We start from the raw sequence: 24,455 nt of genomic DNA on the forward strand, positions 1-24,455 counted from the left end.
AGGCATTAATTTTTAGCAGCTGGAACAGATTCAGAAACTTAAAGGTTCCACTGAATTTCATATTAGTTTGGGGAAATAGTGTATCTTTTAGGAAAGCCACCCTGTGGCTGACTTCCCATTTATAAGCAGCATTCTTCTGAAGTGAGCAATACATGATATTTTCTGCTGTCATTCCTTGTGAAGCAAGAAATTTGTGTCTGCTGTTCACTTAATTGCATTGCCTGGACTGCTCCCTCTGAGAACATTTTCCTGTAAATATATAATCAATGCTCCAAAGTTGGCCTAGGCAGTGGTGTCATGTCTGCATAAGTGAGTGTTTTTGTTTCAATTTTGCTTTTGTGTTGTTTTTTAAAGAAGGTTTGCATTCCTCATGCCTCTTGTTATTTTGGGTTCCATCAATCAGATTTTAAATGACAGTGAAAGGACAAGTTGTTAGTCCAAGGGTATGTTATCAGTAGCTGTAGAGCTACCTCAAACACCCCGTAAACTTGCTGGAAACCAGAGGCAGGGCTAGGCCAGACTGTGTATGCCTATGTGCTGTGCACAAGTGTTGCTGCTTTCAAACATTTTCTGAAACATGCAAAAAGTTGAAAGAAACTTCTTGCTGATTATTGCAACTGTTGACAGTGGGCTCACTGTTACTGGGTAGTGTGTTGTGGAGACAGGTAAATGGTGGGAGGGTAGTTGTGCCAAGGGAGAGGGAGATTCCAGGCTTCGTTCACTAAAGTCCTCTGAGTTTAATTATAATGTCCTTTTTCTCAGTTTTTATTGGCAGAGCTGAACACGTTTTACTTGAAGTTTGTCCTTTGGATGCCGCCAGAACACTACTTGGTCCTGTTGCGCCTTGTCTTTTTTGTCAATGTGGGAGGTGTGGCTATGAGGGAGATCTACGACTTCATGGATGACCCGTAAGCCAGTCCTCTTGTGTCTATAATCATATCAAGCTTCACTTGCTTTATTTTGAATTTGCTCCGGTTTGCTCTAGCTTGTTGACATCCATCTCACAGCAATAGTTCAGCCTGTTGGGGACAAAGAAGACCTGAAGCATCTGCTTTGTTTTCTTTTGAGAGGTAAAATTGAGTCTATCTGGTTAGAGAGCAGTTGTCATTAGGGGCTTTGTGTGCACTGTTTTTAACCCTAGTTTGTCATAAATGATCACTCTGAGAATGTAATGTGTAAACCAGCTAGAGTGCTGTTGGCTCGTGAGAGAACTGAACTCCGCTTTGAGAACGTTAGTTGAGAACTACCATCCTTAGATGCACTGTCCAAGGAGAGCAGGGCCTCAAGCAGCTCTGCTCTTAAGGTGCTGCTTCTTGAGTGGTCTTGCAGCTGGTCTCAGGTCCTCTGGCACTCTTGTGGCACCCTTTTGCAGATCTATGTTGCAGGCAAAGTACACCCACACCCAGCAGGGCATGTACTTTCAGACTGCTCCTACTTGAGCATCATATTTATCCTTGCTGCTTTTGTTTTTGCAGACCATGTAAGACGTAAGAATGCTTTGTTCTCAAAATCACCTTTTCTTTTAAACTTTAGTAGTAGTGTTACAAACTGCCTGAACCCACAGCTTAAGTCTAAGACAATGTCTGTCTTCAGGGGTTGTTCATTCTGTTGCTGACCAATGCAACAAGTGTCTGTGTTCAGAATTTAGGGTTCCAACCTTCTCTGAAGATCAGTTTTCCTTGCAAGGCTTTGGCTCCTAGAATGGGCAAGAAAGGCCAATCTGCCTTGCTTAGTTGGATTTCAGGACATTCAGCAGTGGCAGGCTGCTCCCTGCCTTTGGTGTTGGACCTCCTGGTTTGGAATGTGCCTCCAACTCGAAGGTAAGAAGAGGTCGCTACCTCTCACTGGTGAGCTCCTCCTTAGTGCCACTTCATCTTCCAGGCCTTGTGTTTCGGTTGGAAACACAACTGCTGCTGTTTGCCCTCTGCTCGATCACACATGAGACTTAGGAGAATCATCTCCATCATTACTGATGCAATTTGCCATTTTTTCAATGGGCTGGAGAAATTTGCCCAGCAAGCAGAAGAATCTTCCTTCTGAATTGTGTATCTTTATCATGGCCACCAAAAATCTATCCTTTTGTCGTCTTGCTAGGTAAGGTGACTACATCCCTCACTTCTGAGGTCTGCTTGATGCACCACAGACCCAAGCTTGTCAGACTCCCCTTGAAAAGGGGCAGATGCTGACATCTGGCTTCACCTAATACCTGCTCCTCAAAGGCTTTTGCAGCTGAGCTTGGATTCCTTCATGCCTTTCATCTCATCCAAGCAGAGGCAATCTGCTCCCATTGTATCAGCTTAATGGGATGTGTTTTTGCTTGTGCATCACTGTGAGCCAAGGAGTTGTGGTGAATTTCTTCTTGTGGTGTTGTGTGTTTTTTTTTTTTTTTTTTTTTTTTTTTTTTTTTTTTTTGAAATTATAGGAAGAAGATGCTGTGGAGGAGCCAGCAGTATTGGGAGGCTCCCAGCCAACAGCACACAAAAAACCTTTCAGACTTTTTGCTATTGGAAACTCTCAACTTGTTAATTGACGGTGCTTGCAATATTCCGCTGACCTTCCTTGTCAGGATCATGGCACGTTGCCTTGTCCATAATGACTGGATTGTCTGAGGTAGACAAACCTTGCAGTATTTACTGTGGAAAGTAATGAAGATCAAATACAAGAGTCTTTTCTCTTTCCTCCTTTCTTCCTTGTTCAGGATTCCCAGTGTCTGCACATGGTTCTAGGACTCTGCTTGCAGGAACTTTGTGAGCAATGACAGCAATGTGTATAGAACTGAAATCAGCAATCGGCGAGGGATGGTTCTTGGAGCTGCCATCCAGCTCCTATACCTTGTCTCCCATTGCAGCTAACCTGCTGCCTCTGAGTGCTTGAGGTCTTGGTGCCTTAAAAAGTACCTGCCAGAAGAGTCTCACTGTAAGAGTCTGTAGCATCTGCAGTTCATCTCTCCATAGCTCTGTGATTGCTAGTGCTTAGGGTTCTTCCAAGGAGCTTTTACTAAGGACATGAATTTTAAACTTCAAATACAAAATGTTTTCTGAGTAGGAAGTGAGGAAACCAACCCTTTCTTTTTTCTGTGGCAACCCCAGGGTCTGCACAGTTCTTCCTTTAGGGTCATATTAGATTCTTTTGTTACTAAGTTTTCATAAGATAGTGACAGGCAAAAAAAAAATGGCAGGTGAGGAAGAAGCTCAGCAAAGCAGGCAGCTGGCCTAGTCATCTGAACAACTTGAGTTCATAGGGTGGAATCTGTTGGTTTTTATTCTTACCCATCCAGGTATTAAAGCTAGTTTTTACCTATTTAATCTGTCATACCTCATAACCCACATGGAACAGTCTTTAAATTCCCTTCATTTGAGCTGGTCTAGGCAGGATACTTTTTTTATTGGAACATACTCATCATCTTTGTGCCTGCAGTAATACTTCTTTGGTTTACTATGTCAGATTTTCCCCTGTCTCCCTCCTTGGTGTATTTGGACAATTCTGTGCAGTTTGAACTGAAACATTGCTCTCAAGTGAGGCTCTTAGCCTCACGTTAAAGCAAACGTGTCATGTGCTTGACTTGCAGGCTCTCCAGAACCAAAGTGCTCACTTCCACCTCTCTGCTGGCTTCTGCTTCAAGAGGGTTTTTACTGTAATCGAGGGACAGTGAGGGACTGGGGGGAAGAAAGCGAGAGGAAGTGTTGGGCCTGGAGAGCCTTTGCGCCAGCCCTGCAAGGCGCCTGGGGCCTCCCTTGAGCTCTGCAGGAGCCGGACACTGGCAGCCGGAGGGGACAAGGCCTAGGGCAGCTGTGCCTTTCTGTCCAGCAGAGGGAAGCATTGGCTGAGCAACCGCTGCGGAAGGCACTCCCAATGCAGGATTTGTTAGCTGGCTGCTTTTTGCGTGGCAAAACAAGCTGGAAAAATAAAGCCCAAAAGATTTACACAGCCACTGAATACCAGGGCATTTATTAAGCCTCAGTTTGAGCTGGACAGGAGGGTGCAGATCACAGCTGGCCAAGGCCAGGCTACAATTTCCCATTACTAGTATTGCAGGTGTCACTTAGATGTGTTCTTCCCAGCCCACTGCAGGTTTCTGTTATGTCACTTTGCTCCTGTCCTGACACTTCTGGACTTGGCACTGAGATACTCCTTGCCCTGTTTCTACTCTGGAGTGGAAAAAGGTTTAGACACTTCCACTAAAATCAAAGGAAAAAAAAAAAGGCGGTAGAAGTAAAGTAATAGAAGGCAAAATAAAGAGCTGCCTTGAAGGCTGTCAGTGGTGCTTCTAGTTGGATTGTTTTATTTTGGGAGACTTCTTCAGATGAGTAATAACTCTGTGGGCTATGGGCTAATTATAGTGCTCCCAGGAAGGTGGGGTAGGAGAAACAATCCTGAAATGCTTCTTCCTGTGACTTTTCAGTACAAGATGGTATCCAAAGGCTGTTAAGAAAAGATGCCTGTGCTTGCAGATAAGAGTTGGTGGCTCTGGTACCAAGGGTATTGTTTCCCTAAAGCAGGAAATTGGTCTTGATTCAGAAGAGTTGGAATTCAGGAAACCTGTTGTTAAATCTCTTAGTAAAAAGCAAAAAAACATATGACTTCTGGCATACTCTTATGGCTCTTCTCACTAATGGGAATGAAATCCCATTTTAGGTTCCACTGATTGGTGATAGAAGAAAAGGTTAGTCTACCAAATGGGGAAGGTCTGCCTGACTGCCTGGTGGTAGGCAATGCACCCATAGCAGCAGTGGTGCTGCGGTGAGCAGGCTGCCTGCTGCAGCCCGAGGCATCAGAGGGTCTTGCAGTGTCCAAACAGAGCCAATTTGATAAGTGACAGACGAGGCGCCTGCAGTCAGGCCTGTAAGCTGTAAAAACCACCAAGCCAGGCAAGGGCATGAAGAGACAGGACCACAAGTGCAGAAACTAGCTGGTTTACATGAAGCAATTCACCTGAGTTTCTAGCAATAAACTACTGCCTGCAAGGGTAATGAGGTTTCCTGAAAGGCAGCCTATAGATATTTTTTATATATGCATCTGTATCTGTCTGAATATATGCATCTCCCATAGGTGACCTAAAAGACGATGTCTAATCTGTCCTTGTATAATAAAGCCTCTGAAGAGACATCTTTTCTACTGCAGTTTAATTTGCAGTTTAATTTCTAGCATTGCTGATAGGTTACTGTGTTAGATGGTACAGATCAGTGTAGCTTCACTTGTTTGTCTGGTACTGCTTAAAAAGTAACCTTTGTGATTAAATATTAGACTTGTTTTTGCCCTGAGGTAGTGTTATCCACAAATGAAATCTCCTCTTTGCATTCTCCAGTATCTTATCTGTTTGTTATTAAGTGTTATCTTTTTAAAACCTTTCAGAGATCAACAATGACAACTCACTGAATGATTTTTTGGAAATGGATATATTTCAGACTGTAGCTATATAAGCATTAAGTGCAGTTATTGCTTTGTGACTTGATGTTTGCAGAGGAACCTGGTAGAGCTTGACTCATACCTTTCCTCAAAGTTCACCTGCTCAAGTTGGTCGGGATTTACTGTTCCCCTGGAAATAGAGAGGCTTTGCTTTCTTACACAGTAGCTTAATTTTTGAAGTGTTTTCAGAGCCTCTATGGGAAGACAAAGTAACAGACTAGCATGAAAGTGCTCAGCCTACACAAGCGCAGGACATGTCTAATCCAGACTAGACTTTTAGTATGATGCAAGGCTCAGTGAAATGATTTCCCCACCTGTCTTTTTCTGAATGATTACTTCTCTGAATGCTTCCTCTTTTAGCTCTGTCTTCCTTTTATCTCTGTATTTATTTTGCAGGAAGTTCCATAAGAAGCTGGGTCAGCAGGCGTGGCTGGTTGCTGCCATTACTGCCACGGAGTTTCTGATTGTTGTCAAGTACGATCCCTATACCCTCACGCTCTCTCTTCCTTTCTACATTACCCAGTGCTGGATCTTGGGCATCATCCTTGTGCTCACCTGGACAGCCTGGCGTTTCTTCATACGGTAAGAAGCGCTTGAGGCAGTTTTCTCACAGTCTTTCTGGATCAAACCTGTGGATCTTTGTAGCATTATTTATTTTAGAGCTGCTATAGAAGCAGGCGAGCACTTAAGCCCCTGCTTCCAACTGGCTTTCGGGGATAATGAAGATAGCAGCCAAGTTCGGCATTTTTTTTTCTTGTGGCGTGGTTCAGAGAAAATTAAGATGCTTCACAGCTTCATTGCAAGATCATTTTGCTGCACTGCAGTTATCCAAGCTTTCCTAGTGTCAACAGCAAGTGAGCCAAGTTAAACACATTTGGTTTGGATGCTGATCTAGCATGTGCTATCTCTGCAAGTAAATGAAAAGCAGCAGCATGTGGCTGGAAGAACTGATCTGCAGAGCAGGCCCTGTGCAATGGCAGGGGCTGCTCTTTTTGAGCATGCTTCTGAAATGTGTTAGGCCTCAAAGTGTCATTAGCAAAGTTAGAAATGTAGAGCCAGAAGACTGAAATGGATTAAATTATCCCAAGGCTGCTTGCATCCAGAACAAGTTATCCATATTCTTTTTATAGGGTATTTAAATTGCTTGTTCACAACACTGGTACAAACTTGTTGCTTTTTTTTATTATTTTTAGTGATATCACCTTGCGGTATAAGGAGATAAGACGACAGAAGCAAGAACACAAAAACGAGAGAGACAAATGCTTGAGTAATGGTGATGGACTTTCCTCCATAGTGGATGAACAAAATGGGAGCAAACTAAGGGAAAGGAAACTTTGAGCAATGGACAAAGGGTTAAGAGGAACTCATAGTGCTCCAGTTAGCCTGGTGGACAGTTGCAACCTTATTCTACCTAATCTGTAATTTTCATTGTTAGTTTTTCGACATATGAAAATCCTCTTGGGGAAAAGATGTCACTTTGACATACGTACCCCTCCTCGTATGCGGCTAGTCAGAATTGGAGAAAGTCTGTCTAGAGGGAAGTAAGAGCTAACACCGTTTCAACAAGGAGACCTTCATTCAAGCATACCATGTGTCTTTGCAAAGCCAAGTTTGGAGAGAAGGGACTATGAAACAAAGTGCAAATGAATCTTGTTGATTTATTTCCAGGAACCTGTGAGATTTCAGTGTTGACATTTGGGCAGTAGGAATGCTTGTTTTGGAGAATGCGGACACGTATCACAGGAAATGGATTTTGTATTTCTGCTGAAACCACCTTGAGCTGTGGAGTAATATTTAACCTTTTCAGCCACCACTTAACAGAACTGCAGTGAGAAGCGTGGGTAGGTGACTGAAGCTCGTGAACAAGTTGCGTAATTGCACAGAATATGACCCAGAACACTACTGTTACAGCCCCTGTCGCACGGGGGTTATTGCCTTTCTCTAAACTGACTTTCAGCATCCTGGAAATAGCCTATGATTGTTCTAGGTTATACCACAGCCCTTGGGAGGCAGAAGACTTGTCCTTAGTTTTTTTATTATTATTATTGTTATTGTTATTATCATTATTGGTCATCTCAAGCTAAAGGGAAGGTTAAATGAGAAAGCTTAACCTGCCTTTCATTACATTCATGGAGTAAAATATGCTACAAGGAGAAAACTGGGAGTTATTTCACCAGTCTTATTTGCCTTATTCTCAACTGCTTTCCTTTGCTTATCAAGGGATTTTCGTTCTTGGTATCTGCTGTATGAGGCATGTCCGGCTCTACCATCCTTCAGGACTGCTCCGTTCCTCCCCAAAGTAACTCCAGACTCCGCAGCCCCCTGCGGAAAAGCGTTCTCTGCAGTCACGCACAAAACAACGCGCTGCTGTCACTGCCAAAAGCTAACTGAGGGAAAGCTCATGGTTCTTTCCTGAGTCATGTATGACAGTGGAGGATCTGCAGGGCTGACTAGGCAGCCTTAGGAAAAGAAATTAGAAACCTGGGCAGCACTTTTCAGGTCCTTTTTTCAAGATGTAAAGAGGTAAGGTGCTACGCTGAGCATCAGCATTGGGGTAGCATCAACTGCGCTTGCTCTTAAGCCTTCGCACTGGCCTCCAAGACTGACAGACCTGTAGCCATATCAGTTTTTAAACATAGTAATCTGGCTATTAAAGGATATTTTATGCTATTTTTTCAGGGAAGGGTTTATTCAAAAAAAAAAACAAACACCAGTAAAAAGTAAAATTAAGAGCTTGATCTCAATTTTTAAGTGGCAGGGGACTTGCAGAGCTGCTGACTTGAGCAAACATTCATATTTCTGACCTGTTTTGGTCTTTTACTTGAACGGCAACCAAAATCTGCATTTCTCCTGTGTTTACAGTGACCCAAATACTTTCTCCCCCTAAACAATGGGCATTTAGCAGTAGGGCAGACTTTAATTATGCAGTTCATGAAGATGCAGTTCAATTGCATCCAAAGAGCTCAACAAATTAAGCAAAGTTTGTTGGCCGTGGGGGCCGCTCCTGCTGCTTAAATCAAGAGGAGGATGACAAGTACGAGAGGTGGCATCAGGCTTCTCGAGTACGTACAGTGTACTGTGCATAGTCGCTCGACGGCTGCTCTTAAACTGTAGTAGTTTGCTGCTGTAACATAGTGAGGAACGTACGACTGTTGTAACTAGATGGCGACAAGCTTGGAAAGGGGCAGACATTGCAGAGGTGAGCGAGTATTTATTTCTGTGTCTTTCCACCAGGGTCGTTCTAGTCCTGGCTTTACACCGGTCTTAGGAACTGTTAACTGATTTTTGGGTAGCTAGTACCAGTGTCTTGTGCCTGTGTCGTCCCTGTTGATCAAGGCTCTGGTCAGTGTGTTTCCATTCTGTCTGTGCTGATTAATGCTGTGACTCCCCTTTCTGACCTCTGAAATACCTTCTGGGTCTGTTTCCTGACTCGGGGGGTACCAGGCACATGTGGGGAGGATTCCCATTGGGCTCCCCCTCCCAAGACCCACTTCTGTATATTGGAAACAACCCAGAAATAGCTGCTCCCTCATAACAATTCTGGGATTTTGAGCTAATACAGAAGCACTAACTTGTGTCCATCTGTGTTTATCTAAGCTGCTTTTATGGTTAGTCTGGACAACTGAACCGATGTAATAAAGTGATGTTTGCTGGTGTGTTCTTTGGTACAATGTGTGCGTGCTGGTGGCTTCATCTCGCTCGCTGCCTCGCGAGGGCGACCGTGGGGCTGGCGAAGCTGGTTCCGAGTCCCCTTTGAGGCAGCAACTATCGATTACACTGGTGCTGCCTGTACTGGGTGTTGGGCCTTGAGGTAGAGAAGTTGTCCAGATTTTCAGTCAAATGGATGTCACAACCCCTTGCTCCTTCCCAAACCTGTTGCTGTTGTGCAGGAGCATCTCTGGAAGTGGACTTGCAAATGAACTGTAGAACGGGATTGGGCGCTGCACAGCATGTCCAGTAACTTTGTGCTCTGAGCAAACTTTCTGTTTCCCTACATGTTGCAGGTGGGTTGTGATCACTGAAATCCTCCCTGTTTTTAGGAAGCCTTTGGTAATCATCCCTATTTGAAAAGTGCTTGAAAGGAAACCAGTAAAGAGGAGAGGGAGAGCTGATAAGCCGTAATGGAATAACATTTAGAGTGGCTTAAAATGAGACCATCCTCATGGCAATGAAAGATGCAGCTGTCTCCCACTGCTGTGCACATCCTTATTTTATTTCCTACTTTCTTAGGTTATCTTGTTTGGTCTCCTCAGAAGGAAGCTATATTCCTTTTCTGGTTATGCCCTGGCATTTGTAGTGAGATTTGTCAAAGGTAAGTCTGTATCTATGAAACAGGAGTGCCCTTTACTTCCAAAGCACTGCTGGAGCCTCAGCTACCTGTCCTTGCTATCAGCACCTTCTGGCACAAGCAGGCTGCTCTGCTTTCTGTAAGCCAGGCTGGGGAGCAAGAAGTGCCCTTGCTCCCACTGGCCTGGAGATCCAGCGTGAAGCAGCAGCAGGGATTTTGTTCCTGTGGGGAGGACCCTTCCATGCTCTTCTCCTACAGCTGCCCCTTTCCAAAGGGATCTTTCCAGATCTTGCCCTTGCTGGTGAGAGCTATAAATGAATATGGATTTGGGCTAACTGGCTCTTGGGCTATTTAAACACTACTTCTTGCCCCTGTTCACTGGCTCCTGGCAGGGTCCTTCAAGGTCAGATGTGTTCTCTTGGCATATGGATGTGTGTGCATATATATGTATATAAAACGTAATATATGTAACCCTATAAAACATTAGGGTTATTTGAGTTAGGGTTTTTGTATATCTATTATTTTAACAAGTCATTAATAGATTGCCCTGCTGTTGGCGTCTTCCTTGACACTGATGTGAGCCGTAGGTTATGTAATAGTTAAGTACTGATGCTTGGCTTTTGAAAGGGAATCTGCCTCTCTTGGTACTGTCTTCAGTGGCTCTATGGTTTGTACGTTTTTCCCTCTCTACATGCATTTATTTGTCATGGATGCCATATTTGGTATCTGATGCAATATTCTTTTCAAAGTTTACATTTTCGCTTGGTCTTTATAAAATACTGAGAGATAGTTGCTGCTGCTGCGAAGGACTTTCCATAGAGAATTTGGAAACCAAAGGCTTTCAGGTGTGTGAAACCATAGCTCGTCACTGCTGAAAATTTGAGGGGGGAAAAGATATTTAAGCAGACTGTTAACAGTAGCAGACCTGTTGCAGGTCTGCACGTGGCACGCCCGGAGGCAGCCGTTCCGTCTTTACAAGCCTGCTTTAGTGCAACTTTTGCCTCTGGATTTGCGATACAGGATGACTTAACGAAACGTTCCTGCTACCTCTGTTTACCCGGGCCTCCCTGCATTATCCCACACTACTATTTGGATTTCCTGCTTTCCTCAGCAGTTACCATAACAGTATTTATTGAAGTGGCAATGCTAACTGTGCTTACAAATAAACGGAGACTGTATTTTTCACACACTATTACATAAATTCTGTTATTCACCGTTAGACTGAAATGGGGGGAGGGGGGTTCAGGTTTGTTTTGTTTGTGTTTTTCTGTTGTTTAAAAAAAACCTGCACTCATTTGGCCTAAGAATCCATTTGAGCAGAAGTCTTCAATTGTGTAAATGTATCCTGAGTCAAGTTTTTAAAACAACAAATTGATTTTTTCTTATGTTGTTAAGTTTTAAATAAAACTACTATATGTGTCTGTACACATATGTGTGTGTCTATATATGTCTGTATATGTCTAGACATATATATCTATACATATGTCATATGTCTATACATATAGACAGACACCTTTTTCTGAAGAGGCTTTTCACTGATGCTTTTTCAATCATCTACACTTTTCAGTGCTGTGTATTTTTGGCACACACAGGCTATTTGTTTATTGATCAATTTTGTGAAAAGGTCCATTAGAAAGATATTTTGGAAGATGCTTAAAACTGAGAATAATTTTGTATTAAACCACCTAGAATATATTCTTATGCTAAGTAGCATTTCACTTTTAATTACTTAATTCTTTAAGTGGCATTATCTTTCATACTGTTTCTAATTAGATTTCTTTAATACAATTACCAGGATTAATTTCACTGAAGTCATTCCATTTGGAGATCCATAAATATGCTTGGAAATAATATTTCTGAAGGGAAAGTGTGTTGAGTGGTGCATTGTGGAGATTCAAGACATTTCTCGGTGTCAATAACAGTGCAATTTGACAGCACTATCCACAGGAAATGGAGCATCATTTTGGCTTACAACAGTGCACCCTGTGATTGCAGCATAACCAAGTGCAGCTGTAAGACTAACCATGCACATTGCCAACATTTCATAGTTTATCTTCATTTTTAATTACAGTTATTGTGGATTTTGAGAGTTAGTCCTAGTATCCTGCTTCTGTGGATTCGGGAGTGGAATCCCTACTTGGGCACTCTGCTCCTTAGTGCCCCGTGCCATTCACCTCAGAAACATTTACTACACTGAGAGTTTAAGTCCTTTTTCTGTTTTACTTGAAAAATATGTCCTTTGTCCACTGAGTAGTGTGATATGTGACATAAGCATAGGTTCCTCCATCTAATTACTACATGGAGCTGGCACAATTCTCCAAGTTACTGCTGTAATTGCTGTAGTGGTTCATCTTTATTTCTGTGAAACTCTGGGAACTGTCTTGGATACATTAAGATTTCAGAAGAAGATTTAAAAAGGAAAAGGTAGGTGTTTTCATATAGCAAATGTGAGGGCAAACATGTTGCAACCTGAGGGCTTTTGCTTCATTGGTTTGCTGTCTTGTGCATCCTTGCTAAATCTGCAAGCAGTGCAATACTATTTTCTTTAGAGAGCTCTTAGCTCTGCCATCAAACAGCATAGATTGTAAATAATTCTTCCTACTGGGGCTTTTTCAACACTTGTTTCCTTCTTCATTCTGCCACTGTCTCCTTGCCTGCATCTTCTCACTGAAATGCGAGTCTCAGTTAAAGCTCCCACAGAGCCACACCACTGCTGATGTCTGATACTAACTTAGGTAGAAATTCACTTAGGCATAACTGTTTTGTGTGGATTCCACTTCATGTGTCTGAACAAAATACATATAATTTGCTCCATGACTGCATTCTTCTTGATCTATTAGGTAAAGAAGTCTTTGGTATCTGTGCATTGTGTTGCCTGTGATTCCTGTGCAGCGCGTAGGTGAGAATTTGTTTTATCAAATTTGACAACATTGTGTATGAAAAAAGGTTTCAGAAGTAGCATTTATTGCCTGGAAGAGAGCGAGTCTGATATAATGCGTTGCTGACACCGAAGGGTTCCTGGTAAGTGTGGTGAGTGGCAGAGGGGAAGGCAGCTAAAATGGCTGATGGGAGGGAAGGGCTGTCCTGGAGGCCTAGGACTCCTGTGGGCTGAGTGAGGAAGGGGAGAGTGGATGTGAGCGAGGCTCCAAAAGTGCTAGTTCAAGTGAATATGATACTCCCTGGCAAAGGAGGAAAACCTTCCTTCTGAGTGAAGGAAAGTATTGCTGAATTTCTAAAGCAGCTGAGATGAATGCTAAATAAAACTCGTCTTTAACTTTTTACAAGTTCTTCTGTAAGTGGCTTATTTTAATTTTTACTATTGTTTTAAATAGTAAACTACACTGCATAAATTACAGCAGGTTTGAATATGAAGAAAAAGTTTTATGTCTGCATAGATAGTTTCAGCTGAAAGTATAGAAATTCCATGTGACTGAAATGACACTAAGATTGTATTTTTTTTTTTTTTTACAAGGTATTTTTTTCCAGGCAAAACTTTAAAACCTTGTTGATACCTTTCATTTTATTTTGCAGATTGTTTAAACAAAGAAAAAGGAAACATTGAATATCATCTAGAACTGACAGCACAGGGTAACAAAGTAGGAATTCCTGCAGCTAAGGAAGGGGAGGGATTTTATTTATCTTGGTGAAATGCATTAGTCTGTGATGTTATAGAACATAAAGACCGAACAAAACAAAGTAACATGAAAGCTGTCTCAGTACTTTATTGTAGCTTGAAAACATAAAACAGCCCAGCATTGTAGTCTAAGAAAATGTGTTTTCTCATTCTTAAAGATAATTTCAAATCTTCATCAACTGTCTCAAAACTGCATAACAGCTGCTTTGCTGCAATGCAGATAATGTGGAAATGTTCAGAATGTCACTAGGAAATTAGTAGAAACAGAATAATATTCTAAACAGAGGGAAATGTGACTTAAATCAGCATACTTATACATCATAAGGTTATCTCTGTCTTAATGATAGTGTCCCGAGTCTTTAAAGTTTCAGCCTAAAACATGATAAATGCTAGTTTAAAAAGCAATAATGTTATAATTAGCACTTTTTAATTTCTGTATAAGCATGAATCTAGTTTCTTTACCCCTTTTTAAGCTATTCTATGAATTCTGTACAATAAAAGCTTACAAATCTTTTCTGCAAGGTGAAGAACATCAGATATAATGCATTAGGTTCTTAGCATTATGTCACGTTTTAATGTTTTACTTGACAACTAGTATTTGGTGGCTTCAGTAGCAGCTGAAGTTTGTTGCATCCATTTGTTCTCATTCATCCTCTTTCTTTTCCACTTGAGTGAGACCACCAAAACCAATTCCTTTGGGACCAAAATTTTTTGCATAGCAAACTGCAAAAGAAGGGTGAAAATAATGATGGATGTATAATACAGCATGAAAGCGAAATCTTCTATACTACTGTTATATATGAAACATCCTTTACTCTTGCTTGAAAGACTTCCAGTTAGGCCCATGACTTTAAAATGAAGACCTGTAAAGGTCAATGTCCTTGTGGACTTTGGAGAGAGATTGTACGGATACAAGTATGTGCCCACCAGTTGTAGCCAGTGATCCTGTTGGAGACCCTAGGGCAAATTCCAGAAGTTGTCATACTTGTAGAAGACATCTTTAAAATGTAGATATGCAAAGTAGAAGATGTTTCCCCTGCTTTCAGAAAGTTTTTGTAAAAATGGGAAATACAATTTGATGAAGCTGTTAGGCATGTAGCAAGATAAATCACAAGGACTGTACTGGGTCTAAAAAGAATAATCTGAAAAAGATTGACTCGGATACGCAGCTCAGCTCCGGATGGTTCTTACCTTTGCAGTAGAGCTCTCTGTCTTTGTCCGTAACGTTTGTGGATTCTAGACTCTTCCCACAAATAGCGCAGCGGAAGCACGTCTTGTGCCATGGCTGAGGAAATGGAGACAGCTCATTGTAGGGTACAGAAAATACCTAGCTCGCAGGTACGAGAGATTACAAACAATTGCTTTATGGTGTAAAGAAATTAAAATGGGCTCGTCGGTCTTAACTGCTTCCATTCTGAGTCATGCTACTTTCATGTAACTTCAGCAGAGAGAGCTAGGTTCTCCAAATATGAAGTTGTGCTCCAAATTAGTAGAGGCCAAAGGCTATTGCTGTTCAGTAAAGCTATAACTTTGAGAAATATTTACCTAGACTTTTTGGCAATGGATGGAACAGTGAAGGCTGAAGTATGTGGAGCTGTTTGGTTTTTGTTGAGGGGCTGTGAATGTTCCCCCTTCAAGTGAGGATTCTGCATTCCTCACCTATTGTTGCAAGATGTCAAGACCATGAGCAAAACTTAAAGATGAGTTAGCTATAATTCATCCCTACTTTTAGAAGCCGTTGTAACAACTGCTACTTACTTTTCCTCCCCCCATTATCTTCTCCGCAGCATATACTGATTTGCCACAACGGGGACACTTGTCCACATCTACTATCTTTTTGGCAAACTTTGAAGGATTAGTAGGTGTAGAAGGACGCGCAGGCTTCGGTGATCCCCTAAAACAGAAGTTTTCGGTTAAATATTGCTTATAATATCTTCGTTCAAAAAATGCGATTTTGGTACCATATCCTCTGATATTTCCTAAACTGGGCTAAGTGGCAGCTGGCTGTAGATCTGCATGGAGGTGGTGGTGGCTACATGCATAAGATTGTATTTAATGAAAAGCAAGGGTAAAAAAAACAGCTGTTTTACTGAGAGGTGAAAGGGAATATGCAGGCAGATCTATGATCTTGGGCACGGGTTGCGTGCTAGTGCTCAGTAGCAAGCAGATCTTGAAAGGAAAGGCAGAGTTTGCATGCTGGGCTCTGGTTGCTGAGAAGTGTTGACAGGTTTGCACAGGTGATTGCTTCTTAGGTGGCCAGGGAGCAGCCCTGCCCTGTGCCAGAGTCCCAGCGTCAGAAAACTACTGTGCTTTATTTCTGTAATAGCAGCCCATGTCTGACTTTGGAATTACTAGCCTGATGGACTGCAACAGGAGGTGATGCTTCCCAGTGCAGAGCTCTAGCCATACTGGGTGCCTATCTTAAAGAAATGCATTTAACTATAACCGCTTATAAGCTTACTTCCTGCATAGCGTCTTTGTTAGTTGGCTTTCTTATGGTAATGCCAGAAGAAAGCACTGTTGATTTGGGACTGTGCTGAGAATCGTTTAAAAATAATAACAAAATCTCTATAAAATGTACTGAGGTAATTATGTGCAGCTGAGCCGCTTTGAAGATGGTGTCCCATTAGGATTCTTTTGTTCAGTCATATTCTCTGGGTTTTTGTAAATGGTATTCAAGCCATAGGGGGGATTAGAGACATTTTCTTATAAAAAAAAAATATATATACTGTTGGTATTTCTATAGCAGTAAAACCAAAGTGTATTTCAGCCTCTGACAGGTTTAAAGGAGGGGGAAAAATGGAGGGAAATAAAGGGGAGAAAAAGAATTTCTCTATAGCTTTATAGTGAATGTGATTTTTACCATGGTGCTGCTGATAGCAAACTACAATTGCAGTTAATTTGTAGGTCTGTGATAACATATAAAGACTCTTTCTACAGAATAGAATAATTGCCAACTGAAGAAGGAAATAATCTATAAAGAAGGTTTAAAGAGATTGAACGTTATTAAAAACAGTTAAAATTACTGTATCCATTGACAAAAAGCTGTAGGAAAATGTGCTCTGCTACTTATGCTACATGTTGTTGTAGAAAGGGAATGAAATAGCTAAAAAGGCCCTGCTCCAGAGCAGGTAGTACCAGAGAAACAAAAGATGCTGTTCATGGGGTTTAACTCACTGCTGCAGGTTCAAGCCTAGATGGTCGCCAGTGTCCGTGCTGAGGCATCCTGCCCCTTGTCCAAAGCCAATACCTTTGGGACCGTATTTTCTCCCATAACAGGTTTTGCAGTAGATTTCGGATTCATGAGCTGCTACTGTGGTACTGTCCAGAGCTTTTCTGCAACCCACTAAAAATTAGAAAAGAGACATGTAACTTAAGTGGGAATATACAAGTGCTTATGGCACAGCTCATGATGAGTACAATTAGTGTTTATTTTTGTTGTAAACGTAGGTGAAGGAGAGCTCCATGTAAATACCACTTGGTGATACCAGTTGGATTTATTAATGCACTCAGGCCTCTGCTGTTCCACTCTTTTTAGTAAGTACAAATAGTAACAGTATCCTACCAACAGTATGACACACTGTGCTTATTCTTAGCGCCAAAATACTGTATTGTTGATCCTCTGTTAGGCCCTGAGCAAAATTTTCTGGTGTGTGTATAGTAAACGTTATTATTGAAATCTTGAAGCTTGTGAGAAATTGTTGATTGAAACTTTAATCCACTGGTACTGACAGAATTGCTGTTAGCTGCTCTGTAGTAAGGGGTACTCTAAAAGTGTATAAAATATAAACCAAGCGGGGCATTATTTATACAGTTGCATTTGCATGGAAGTTGGTTTGAGGGGGCTGATACCTGGCAGTCTCAGATCATTGGAATTCCTGCAGGATGGCAAGAACATGATTTTGGCAGTGCCAAACAATAGAGACCTCTTCCTACTCTAGTTTGGTACAGAGAAATATCACACGGCCTAGCTCACTGCGAAAAGTCTCGTAGTTTTCTGAGTAGAAGATACTATAGGAAGGCCAAACACTTGTAGTGGAGTACAAATTATATGCTCTATGTCACTATTTAAATGTAGAAAGAATCAGAAGTTATTCCTATCTTACAAACAGGTCGCTGTGTCGGAGGAGGGAGGGAAAGAAGAAACAAGGAAGAGTTTCCCTCTCTCCAATGTCTTTCGGACAAATGTGTGCACCAGGCAGTTCCCTAATCATAGTTGGGCTGCTGATACCTTGGAAAGATAAGTCACTGAGATCATGTAAGCAACATAAACCCCCAAAATGCACACACAGTGCAGATATTCAGACTTCAGGCTCTAAAAAAGTTAGCTAACTTGTGATTAGGCCTTTTCCCACGTTTATTTTAAGCATCCTGCTATGAGTCCTGAGAAAGATTAATTTAAATTAAGAATTTAAAATTGTGTTGGAACCAGTGCAGCTTTATTTTTGTCACCAGACTGCATGTGTTAAGGGGTGAGAACCTACAAGGAGTGTTTTTTAGTTAATAGAAATACAGTTAGGGACTTCTATAGATGTGTTAACCTGATCACTTTTTGCCATGCTCTCTCCTGCTTAGAGATAACTACACTTGCTAGGAGGAGTTAAGGGATGATAGAAACTCTAGCAGCAGATAAAGTGCTTCTATTTTTGGCACTTAAGGGACAGAGTATCAATTTGCCACAACAGATGGAGCAAAAGCCCTTGAAGTGCTATTGTTGAAATAGCTTTGAGACCTGTCATCTCTGGACAGATACTGTTCCCAAGCCAGCACTCAGGAGCTTCAGGTTTGTGGCATGGGATCCTGCTGAGTGTCCTGTGCTGTAAGCAGAGCCTGGCAGGGAAGGCAGGCAGGCACGCAGCAGTCTGCGCAGGAAGGAAGGTCGGATGGAGATAGCTTCCCTCTCATCATGCTGCTAGGAGAAAATCCTATTACCAAAATTTATAGTTCAGGCTGCATCTTACAATGTTAAAGGTTTGGCTCAAATTGCTTATAATTTTCTTCAAACTAAACCTTTTCATCCAAGAATACTGGAGCTTTTTGTTTGGTCAAATATGGTAAAAGCCCAACTAAATTAGTCATCCCATTAGTTAAACTATCTGAGATTGGGTATGGGAACAAGGATTGCTTTTTGTTGGTGGCAAAAAAATCCTGCAACGGACTCATTGAGGAGCCCACACATATGGTATGTGAAACTGAACCATCTGCTTTAGAGCTGATAATCTGTGTGTGATGGGAAAAGTAAAACCAGATAACAAACCTCATGCTGATTATGCTGAGATGCATCTTTAACTTTTTACCTTAAATGTGCTTCTGTTCGAAGTACTTTGGTATCTAACCTGTAAATAGTCTGGTTCAGACTTATAACTTAACAGAACAAATGAGTGTGTTGTATGTTGTAATTCGTTAAAACAAACAAGCTAATGCTAAAAGAGAAAAGCTTATTTTGGTTTTAGGTGTCCGAGAAAATACATGGGAGCAAATTATCATTAAGTAAGCCCTTGTAGGGCAGTTAGATATTTTTATTAGTCACTGGTGAATCCTCTTATTTTGCTGCTAGACTCAGTGGGTTCTCAGCTAGCATGTTGGTATTCTTACTGCAAACTTCCTGAACCTCAAGCATTGTCTGCAAAGTAAAATAATCTATTTACCCATTCTCAGCCCTTATCACATTTGTTTATCCTCTCTGCAAAGGGCAATTGGTATCGTTCTGTGTAATATCTCAAGTGCTGCCTCATCTGTCGAGATGGCAGCAATTCCTGAAAGCTGTTTGACAAACACTGTGTGAGTGCATGGAGCAAAAGAGTAAGTGAATGGGAAGATACGCAGTACAGGGAAGGAGGAGACTCCCGAGCCCGATGGGGTATTGGTGGGAGACTTAGATAACTGATTTAACACAGGAATATGAGTCAATGTTGGGATTTACCATAAAATCAGTCATTTTCCATATTAGTAGGACATACTTCCCTCTTAGGAGTGCTGTTTGTTCAGTTCTTCTAGACTTTTTAATTTGAAACAAACCTGTAATACGTTACATTGTGGGACAGATTGTAGAGTTTCTCGGAGATCAACCCAGATGTTGATGTGTGGCATTTTGGTGTCCCTAACAAAACCCATTGAATCCATGGCTCAAAAGAGAGAAGCCAGGATCCCAAGAGACATGTTACTTGGGGGTAAAGGGTTAGGGGACTGGACTTGATTATTAAGTGCTGCTTTGAAGCAGAGAACTTGTTGCTTCTCCTGAAAACAGATGTGTAGTTATTTTCAACCCTATAGTTCCTAAAAACTTGGGAAACAGGTCTCATCTTTAGTGGACGCTGTCTCTGGGGGTTATTTAAAAGGTTTGCTAGTGGAGGACCTTTCCTCTGAACTGACTTTCTAAAGAGATTCAGCTTAAAGAAACCGCAGCTGAGCAAACTGCCTTGTTGAGCCCTTGCTCCCTCCTCTTCTCCCTTTCCCCTCAAGTTGAAAGCTGTGTATGTGATATGTGGCTGCTCGTGTAGGACTGTTGTCTTTGGCCTCCTGCGACTCCTAAGGTTTCTAGAAACTGCTGGACAACAGTCAGTCTTTACAGAATGGTTGAGGTTGGAAGGGACCTCTAGAGGTCCTCTAATTCTACTGTGCTCTGCTTAGGTTGAATAACGTGTGGTGGTTTTCCTCTGCAAGCTCTCCTGGAAGTAACGTGTAGTGAAACTGTCCCTGCATCAGACTGTGTGGTACCAGCTCCTCAGGGGCATTTAGGACCCACTAGAGATGTCCTGTAAGCAAACATTTTGAACTGAAGAAGTCATTCTTCTGCTTAGAAGCAAAGTAGCACGGGAGTAAATTGGCTATCTTTAAGATTTGAGCAGAGCTATGGAAACACCATGAGGCTCCAGCCACGCAGCCTAACTCACTGCAGAGGAAGCAGGTCTTGTGGAAGCTCCTGCCATTGCACTGGATCTCCTCGGCGTGGTACACGGTCTTCTCGCAGGCACCGCATTTGGCTCCACCTCCCCAGTTGGGCATCCTTAGGCGTGACGTGTAGCCTAGAAAAATCAAGTTACAGAGGTTAATCCCATAGCAGAAGTGAATTGCTTTAAGTAGAACAGCTTTGTTTCTCTCTGGCCTGCTGTTGTTGCAGGGGAGCCCCAAGCCAGGATCGGCTTGTGTGCGTGGCACTGCAGTGCTGGTGGCTTCTCCAGGAGCAGAGGGACAGAGCGATCCCCCCATAACCTGCTCTTCTCTCCAACCAGCAGTTCAACATGAGTATGAGGTGACATACCATCCACACCCAAAGAATTTCACTGTGAAGTTAAACAGTCGGCTTTATTTCAGAGGAAACTTCAGGAAAAGTTTAGGAACGTTAGGCACCTTCCTAAGGTGCCCTAGGCCTGTTTATCAGTTGTTCTTCAAACACAAGCATCTGAGGAAAAAGTGAAGCTGGGGCTGCTTGCTCTTTTGGCCACTGTTAGTTGACTTGCCAGAGGTCATGCAGGAGGGTAGGGCAGAGCCCGAGCTGGCGGCCGCCCGGCACCCTTCCCGCTGACTGTCCTGTCGCGCCGCCAGAACAGCCCCCGGCCAGCGGTTTGCCCTGCGGCTCCCTTGTAGTTTGAGTCATCGTTTCTGGAAAGGCTGCACTGTCATCTTGTCATCCGCACTCTGTATTATCAGGTTGTTCCGAGCGCCTGGCTCGGGCCCTTCTTATCCTTCTGGGAAAGTCAGTCACTTTCCTATTATAGTTCTTCTGAAGGTGGCTTGTCTTGTTTGGACTTGATTGGATTCACTGGGAGCTATCCTGAACTAAGGAAAGGTTTTTGAATGCTGAGTGAAGCCTAATACAGGAGAATTTTCTTCTGGTCTCAAAGGGAAGAGGAAGATTCATCACAGCTGTGACGTAATGTGTTTTTTATTTGAAATGAGTTGAATTTTAGGCTTACAGTGTCTGTAGGTAAGACACCAATGTCTCTTATTTGCCATCATCTCATGGAGTTCTTTACTGCATCTGCCAAATTTCAGGATGAAAGTGAACACCTCCAATGTGCCCACACTGCAAGCTTAGCTTGAGAGTGAAAGGAGCTCTTTCTGGTCACTAAATCTAGAAACTAAAATAAAAACCCCAGAAGGAGGGCCCTGCAGCTTAGCGGTGTGTGCTCATGCTGAAGCAGCAGCACCGAAGACACGGCACCACAGGCGTCCTTTAGCCATCGGCGTTTGATACCACCCCAGATATCAGCGCATCCAAACATACCCACTCTGGTGATGAGTCCGACTTTAAGCCCATTTAACCACATATTCCCTGTTGCGACTATTACCTGCGCTAGGCAGCATTCCTGTCACCCAGGAACGAGAGCTTCTCTTTTCTTTGCAAAGCAGCTTTATACTCAGCTGAGCAAGTTCCCTGGCTCAGTCTTGTCCTATGCTGTCATAAAGTGACTGCATCATTAATCCCTTTCAGCCCCTGACAGCCCTCCTGGGAGGCTGTCGAGGAGAAGCTTCTCTGACACTCAGAAACTGTCACGATGCAGGGGTGGAAGAAAGCTCAGCTCGCTGCCAGCTCTGTTCATCTGCAGGGTTATGACTGAAAAGCAAAAATCTGACGTGGTTGAAAAAAAGAACCTAAAATGATGGTGTGCAAGGAGCAAACTCTAAAGTTGGTGCCTCTTACTCAGTCAACCCTTTGCTGAATAATGGTGTTAAAATCCTTTTTAACTGTGTTAGAGGAATGATGAAGCAGCAGGAAGAAATCTTTCACTTAGGCAAAATCTTAGTCTTATTTGGCCATTTTATATTTTCTCCTGTGGCATTTTGGTATTGCTGCCCTTTTCCCCTCTTCTAAAAATAGTGATGCATCAAATCTTTTAAGCACAAGGGGAAGTTTTGTTAAGTGTGGCAACAGGATACTTGTTTGAAAGCAGTTCTGATTACCTCATTAGCTGAAAGAGAAAAAAATGCTAGTTCTGGAAAGGTCTGATAATGTTTGATAGTGGAGCTTGTGCTCTTAGGTGAGAGCTCTTCAAAGAACTTGGCTCCTGCGGCTAATTATAGCAATGTGACTGGGCATGCAGGCACATTTTCCATGTTTTGTTGCCATCACCTGATGGGAAGCTGTAGGAGAAAAGTCACAGTAAAGACATTCCCCTGAGAATACGGCCTAGGAAGGGTAACGCTGGCGACGATGCCTGCAGCGGCTGGCCGAGGCCTGGGGCAGGCCTGTGTTGGCAGTCTTGCTCTGTGAGTATTGAGTTTTTCTGGGGAGTAGAGCACTGTAGGCGTATTACATATGTGGCAGAAGGACTTCTGAATATTAGCAATGGCAGGTGCTGATGGGCGTTAGTGGCACTGCTAAGCTGGAGGAGTTCTTGGTCTGGCTGCGTTAGTGTTCAGCAGCTCATACCGTTTCCTTGCAAAATGTGGCTGTTGGGTAGGACAGTATTGATAAGCTTCAAGTGTGTGGCCAGGGATCTGTGCTTGGCTTTGTGCAGAGCCCATTACACTGCCGGATAGCCCAGCCTCGAGGCAACGGAGCCTTGGAATCACTTCTGTGCTCTTCACATATGCAAAAAATCCCTCCGATTCGGGGTATAATGCTGTTACATCCACATAACTGTCACGGAGTTTCTGTGTCACTCTGAGTACCATTGGTAAGAACATAGTCCAAAAATTTATTTATATCCATTGGTGTAAATGGGAAGCAGATGTAGCACTGCCTTTACATGGTTTCAGAGAGGGGTATTTTTTAAGAGAGTCATAGAATCACAGAATGCTAAGGTTGGAAGGGACCTCTAGAGGTCATCTAGTCCAACCCCCTGCACACGCAGGGTCACCTAGAGCACGTGGCACAGGACTGCATCCAAGCAGGTTTGAAGATCTCCAGAGAAGGAGACTGCACAACCTCCCTGGTGTTAGATATGCAGTGCAGGTGCAAAAGATGTTGGGGGGCAAAAAACTGCTGTTGCCTTCTTAAACACTAGGTTTTCCATTCTAAATACTTATGCATTAGATGCTCTAGGACTTAAGTGATCTATATATATAGGAAAATGCAGAAACGGACACTTGTTTGGCAGGGAGGGGTGGCCCAGATAAGGGCAGTTTTACTGCTGCTCTGTCATGTGCCCCTCGGTGACTCCTTTGACCTTAGCCTGGCTCCTCCACCAGCACCCTGGGATAACACCACAGATATCTCCTCTGTAGACAACTTGGAATGGCTTTCACAGGAGAACCAGAGGAGCATCAAAATGGCACCGAGGGCAATTGAGTCCCCTCTGCACTGTCTGTGTAAGAGGATTAAGGCTTTTAGGTGTTTCTAGGTTATTTAATGTCTTTTTTTTTTTCCCCTGTCAGTTTAGCATAGTATTAAGTGTGGTATTTCTTATTGGCAAAAGCTGTGTTTGATTTAAAAAATAGTATTAATACAATCCAAATCTGTTTAAAAGTATCAATTAAATAGCACTCTATTTTTGTTTCTCACTATGTCATGTTTAATCTTGGTGTTTCTGCAGTGCAGAGCAAAGATCCTGTCAGTTTATCTGAAAAGGCCTCAAGGTGTTTTGATCCAAATCTAATCCACTGCAGAAAGCAGAAGAGTTACACAATAGAGAAAATGATTGCATTTGAGAAGTGAGCTTGTTTAATGAAAGATATTAACATGGTTAATTTGTAGAGAGATTTCTTGTATTTGAATGTGTTCTGTGGACTATGGATTTAGGTAAAAGTTTGGGTTTATGAATTAATGTACTGCTACTAATCTACACCACCATCTCATGTCAGCTAACTAGCGTTTTTCCTGTATTTCTGCATTAGACCAATGCATAGAGATCAAAGGATGGGATTTTGTCCAATGACACAGGAAAATAAATACCCATTTTGCCTGACCCTGGTCCTGCTGAGTTACACTGGCCCTTTCCAAACAGAAGGCTTTAAGTGACTTGATAAGACGCAAGAGAGGGGCAAAGGTGATAGAAGAGCTCCAAGTCCTGCCTCTGAGTCGTTGGCTTTTATCACCGCGTCTCCTTCCCACCAGTGTCTTATTCTCTGGCGTGGTAACAACACATCTCTGTTAAAACGTTTGGGGTGAAGCCTTGGGTGCAGAAATTTAATATTACGTCTCCCCGAGATGCGATATGCTGACGCTAGAACCACATACATGGT

General features: G+C 42.5%; 2 protein-coding genes across 2 annotated transcripts in view; one reads left to right on the forward strand and one right to left on the reverse strand.

The window, feature by feature from the left end:
* PTDSS2 (phosphatidylserine synthase 2) overlaps window positions 1-6,783 on the forward strand; it is a 35,228-nt gene extending 28,445 nt beyond the window's left edge. Inside the window, exons 10-12 of the mRNA XM_088534302.1 lie at window positions 763-908; window positions 5,803-5,988; window positions 6,600-6,783. Of these exons, the coding sequence (XP_088390428.1) occupies window positions 763-908; window positions 5,803-5,988; window positions 6,600-6,744 (477 nt within the window). The 3' untranslated portion in view covers window positions 6,745-6,783. The remainder of the gene's footprint in view (window positions 1-762; window positions 909-5,802; window positions 5,989-6,599) is intronic.
* Window positions 6,784-13,971: 7,188 nt separating this feature from the next.
* CSRP3 (cysteine and glycine rich protein 3) lies at window positions 13,972-20,333 on the reverse strand. Its single transcript, XM_010221931.2, has 5 exons — window positions 20,222-20,333; window positions 16,506-16,674; window positions 15,087-15,222; window positions 14,520-14,613; window positions 13,972-14,051 (listed from the first exon to the last, which is right to left on the reverse strand). The coding sequence occupies exons 1-5, from the start codon at window positions 20,331-20,333 to the stop codon at window positions 13,972-13,974; spliced, it is 591 nt and encodes a 196-aa protein (XP_010220233.2).
* Between the last annotated feature and the right edge of the window lie 4,122 nt (window positions 20,334-24,455).

Source organism: Tinamus guttatus, unplaced genomic scaffold (assembly GCF_059628265.1).
Source record: "Tinamus guttatus ecotype Peru unplaced genomic scaffold, ASM5962826v1 Tinamus_guttatus_pri_ptg000546l, whole genome shotgun sequence".
NCBI lineage: Eukaryota > Metazoa > Chordata > Aves > Tinamiformes > Tinamidae > Tinamus > Tinamus guttatus.

Excerpts from the sequence above, each read along its gene's own strand:
- CSRP3 (XM_010221931.2), bottom strand. The coding sequence starts at position 20,333 with ATGCCCAACTGGGGAGGTGGAGCCAAATGCGGTGCCTGCGAGAAGACC. Across the intron at positions 15,223-16,505 it reads CTAGGCTTGAACCTGCAGCA|GGGATCACCGAAGCCTGCGC; the intron begins GTGAGTTAAACC and ends CTTCTGTTTTAG. Across the intron at positions 14,052-14,519 it reads CAGAGAGCTCTACTGCAAAG|TTTGCTATGCAAAAAATTTT; the intron begins GTAAGAACCATC and ends CTTCTTTTGCAG.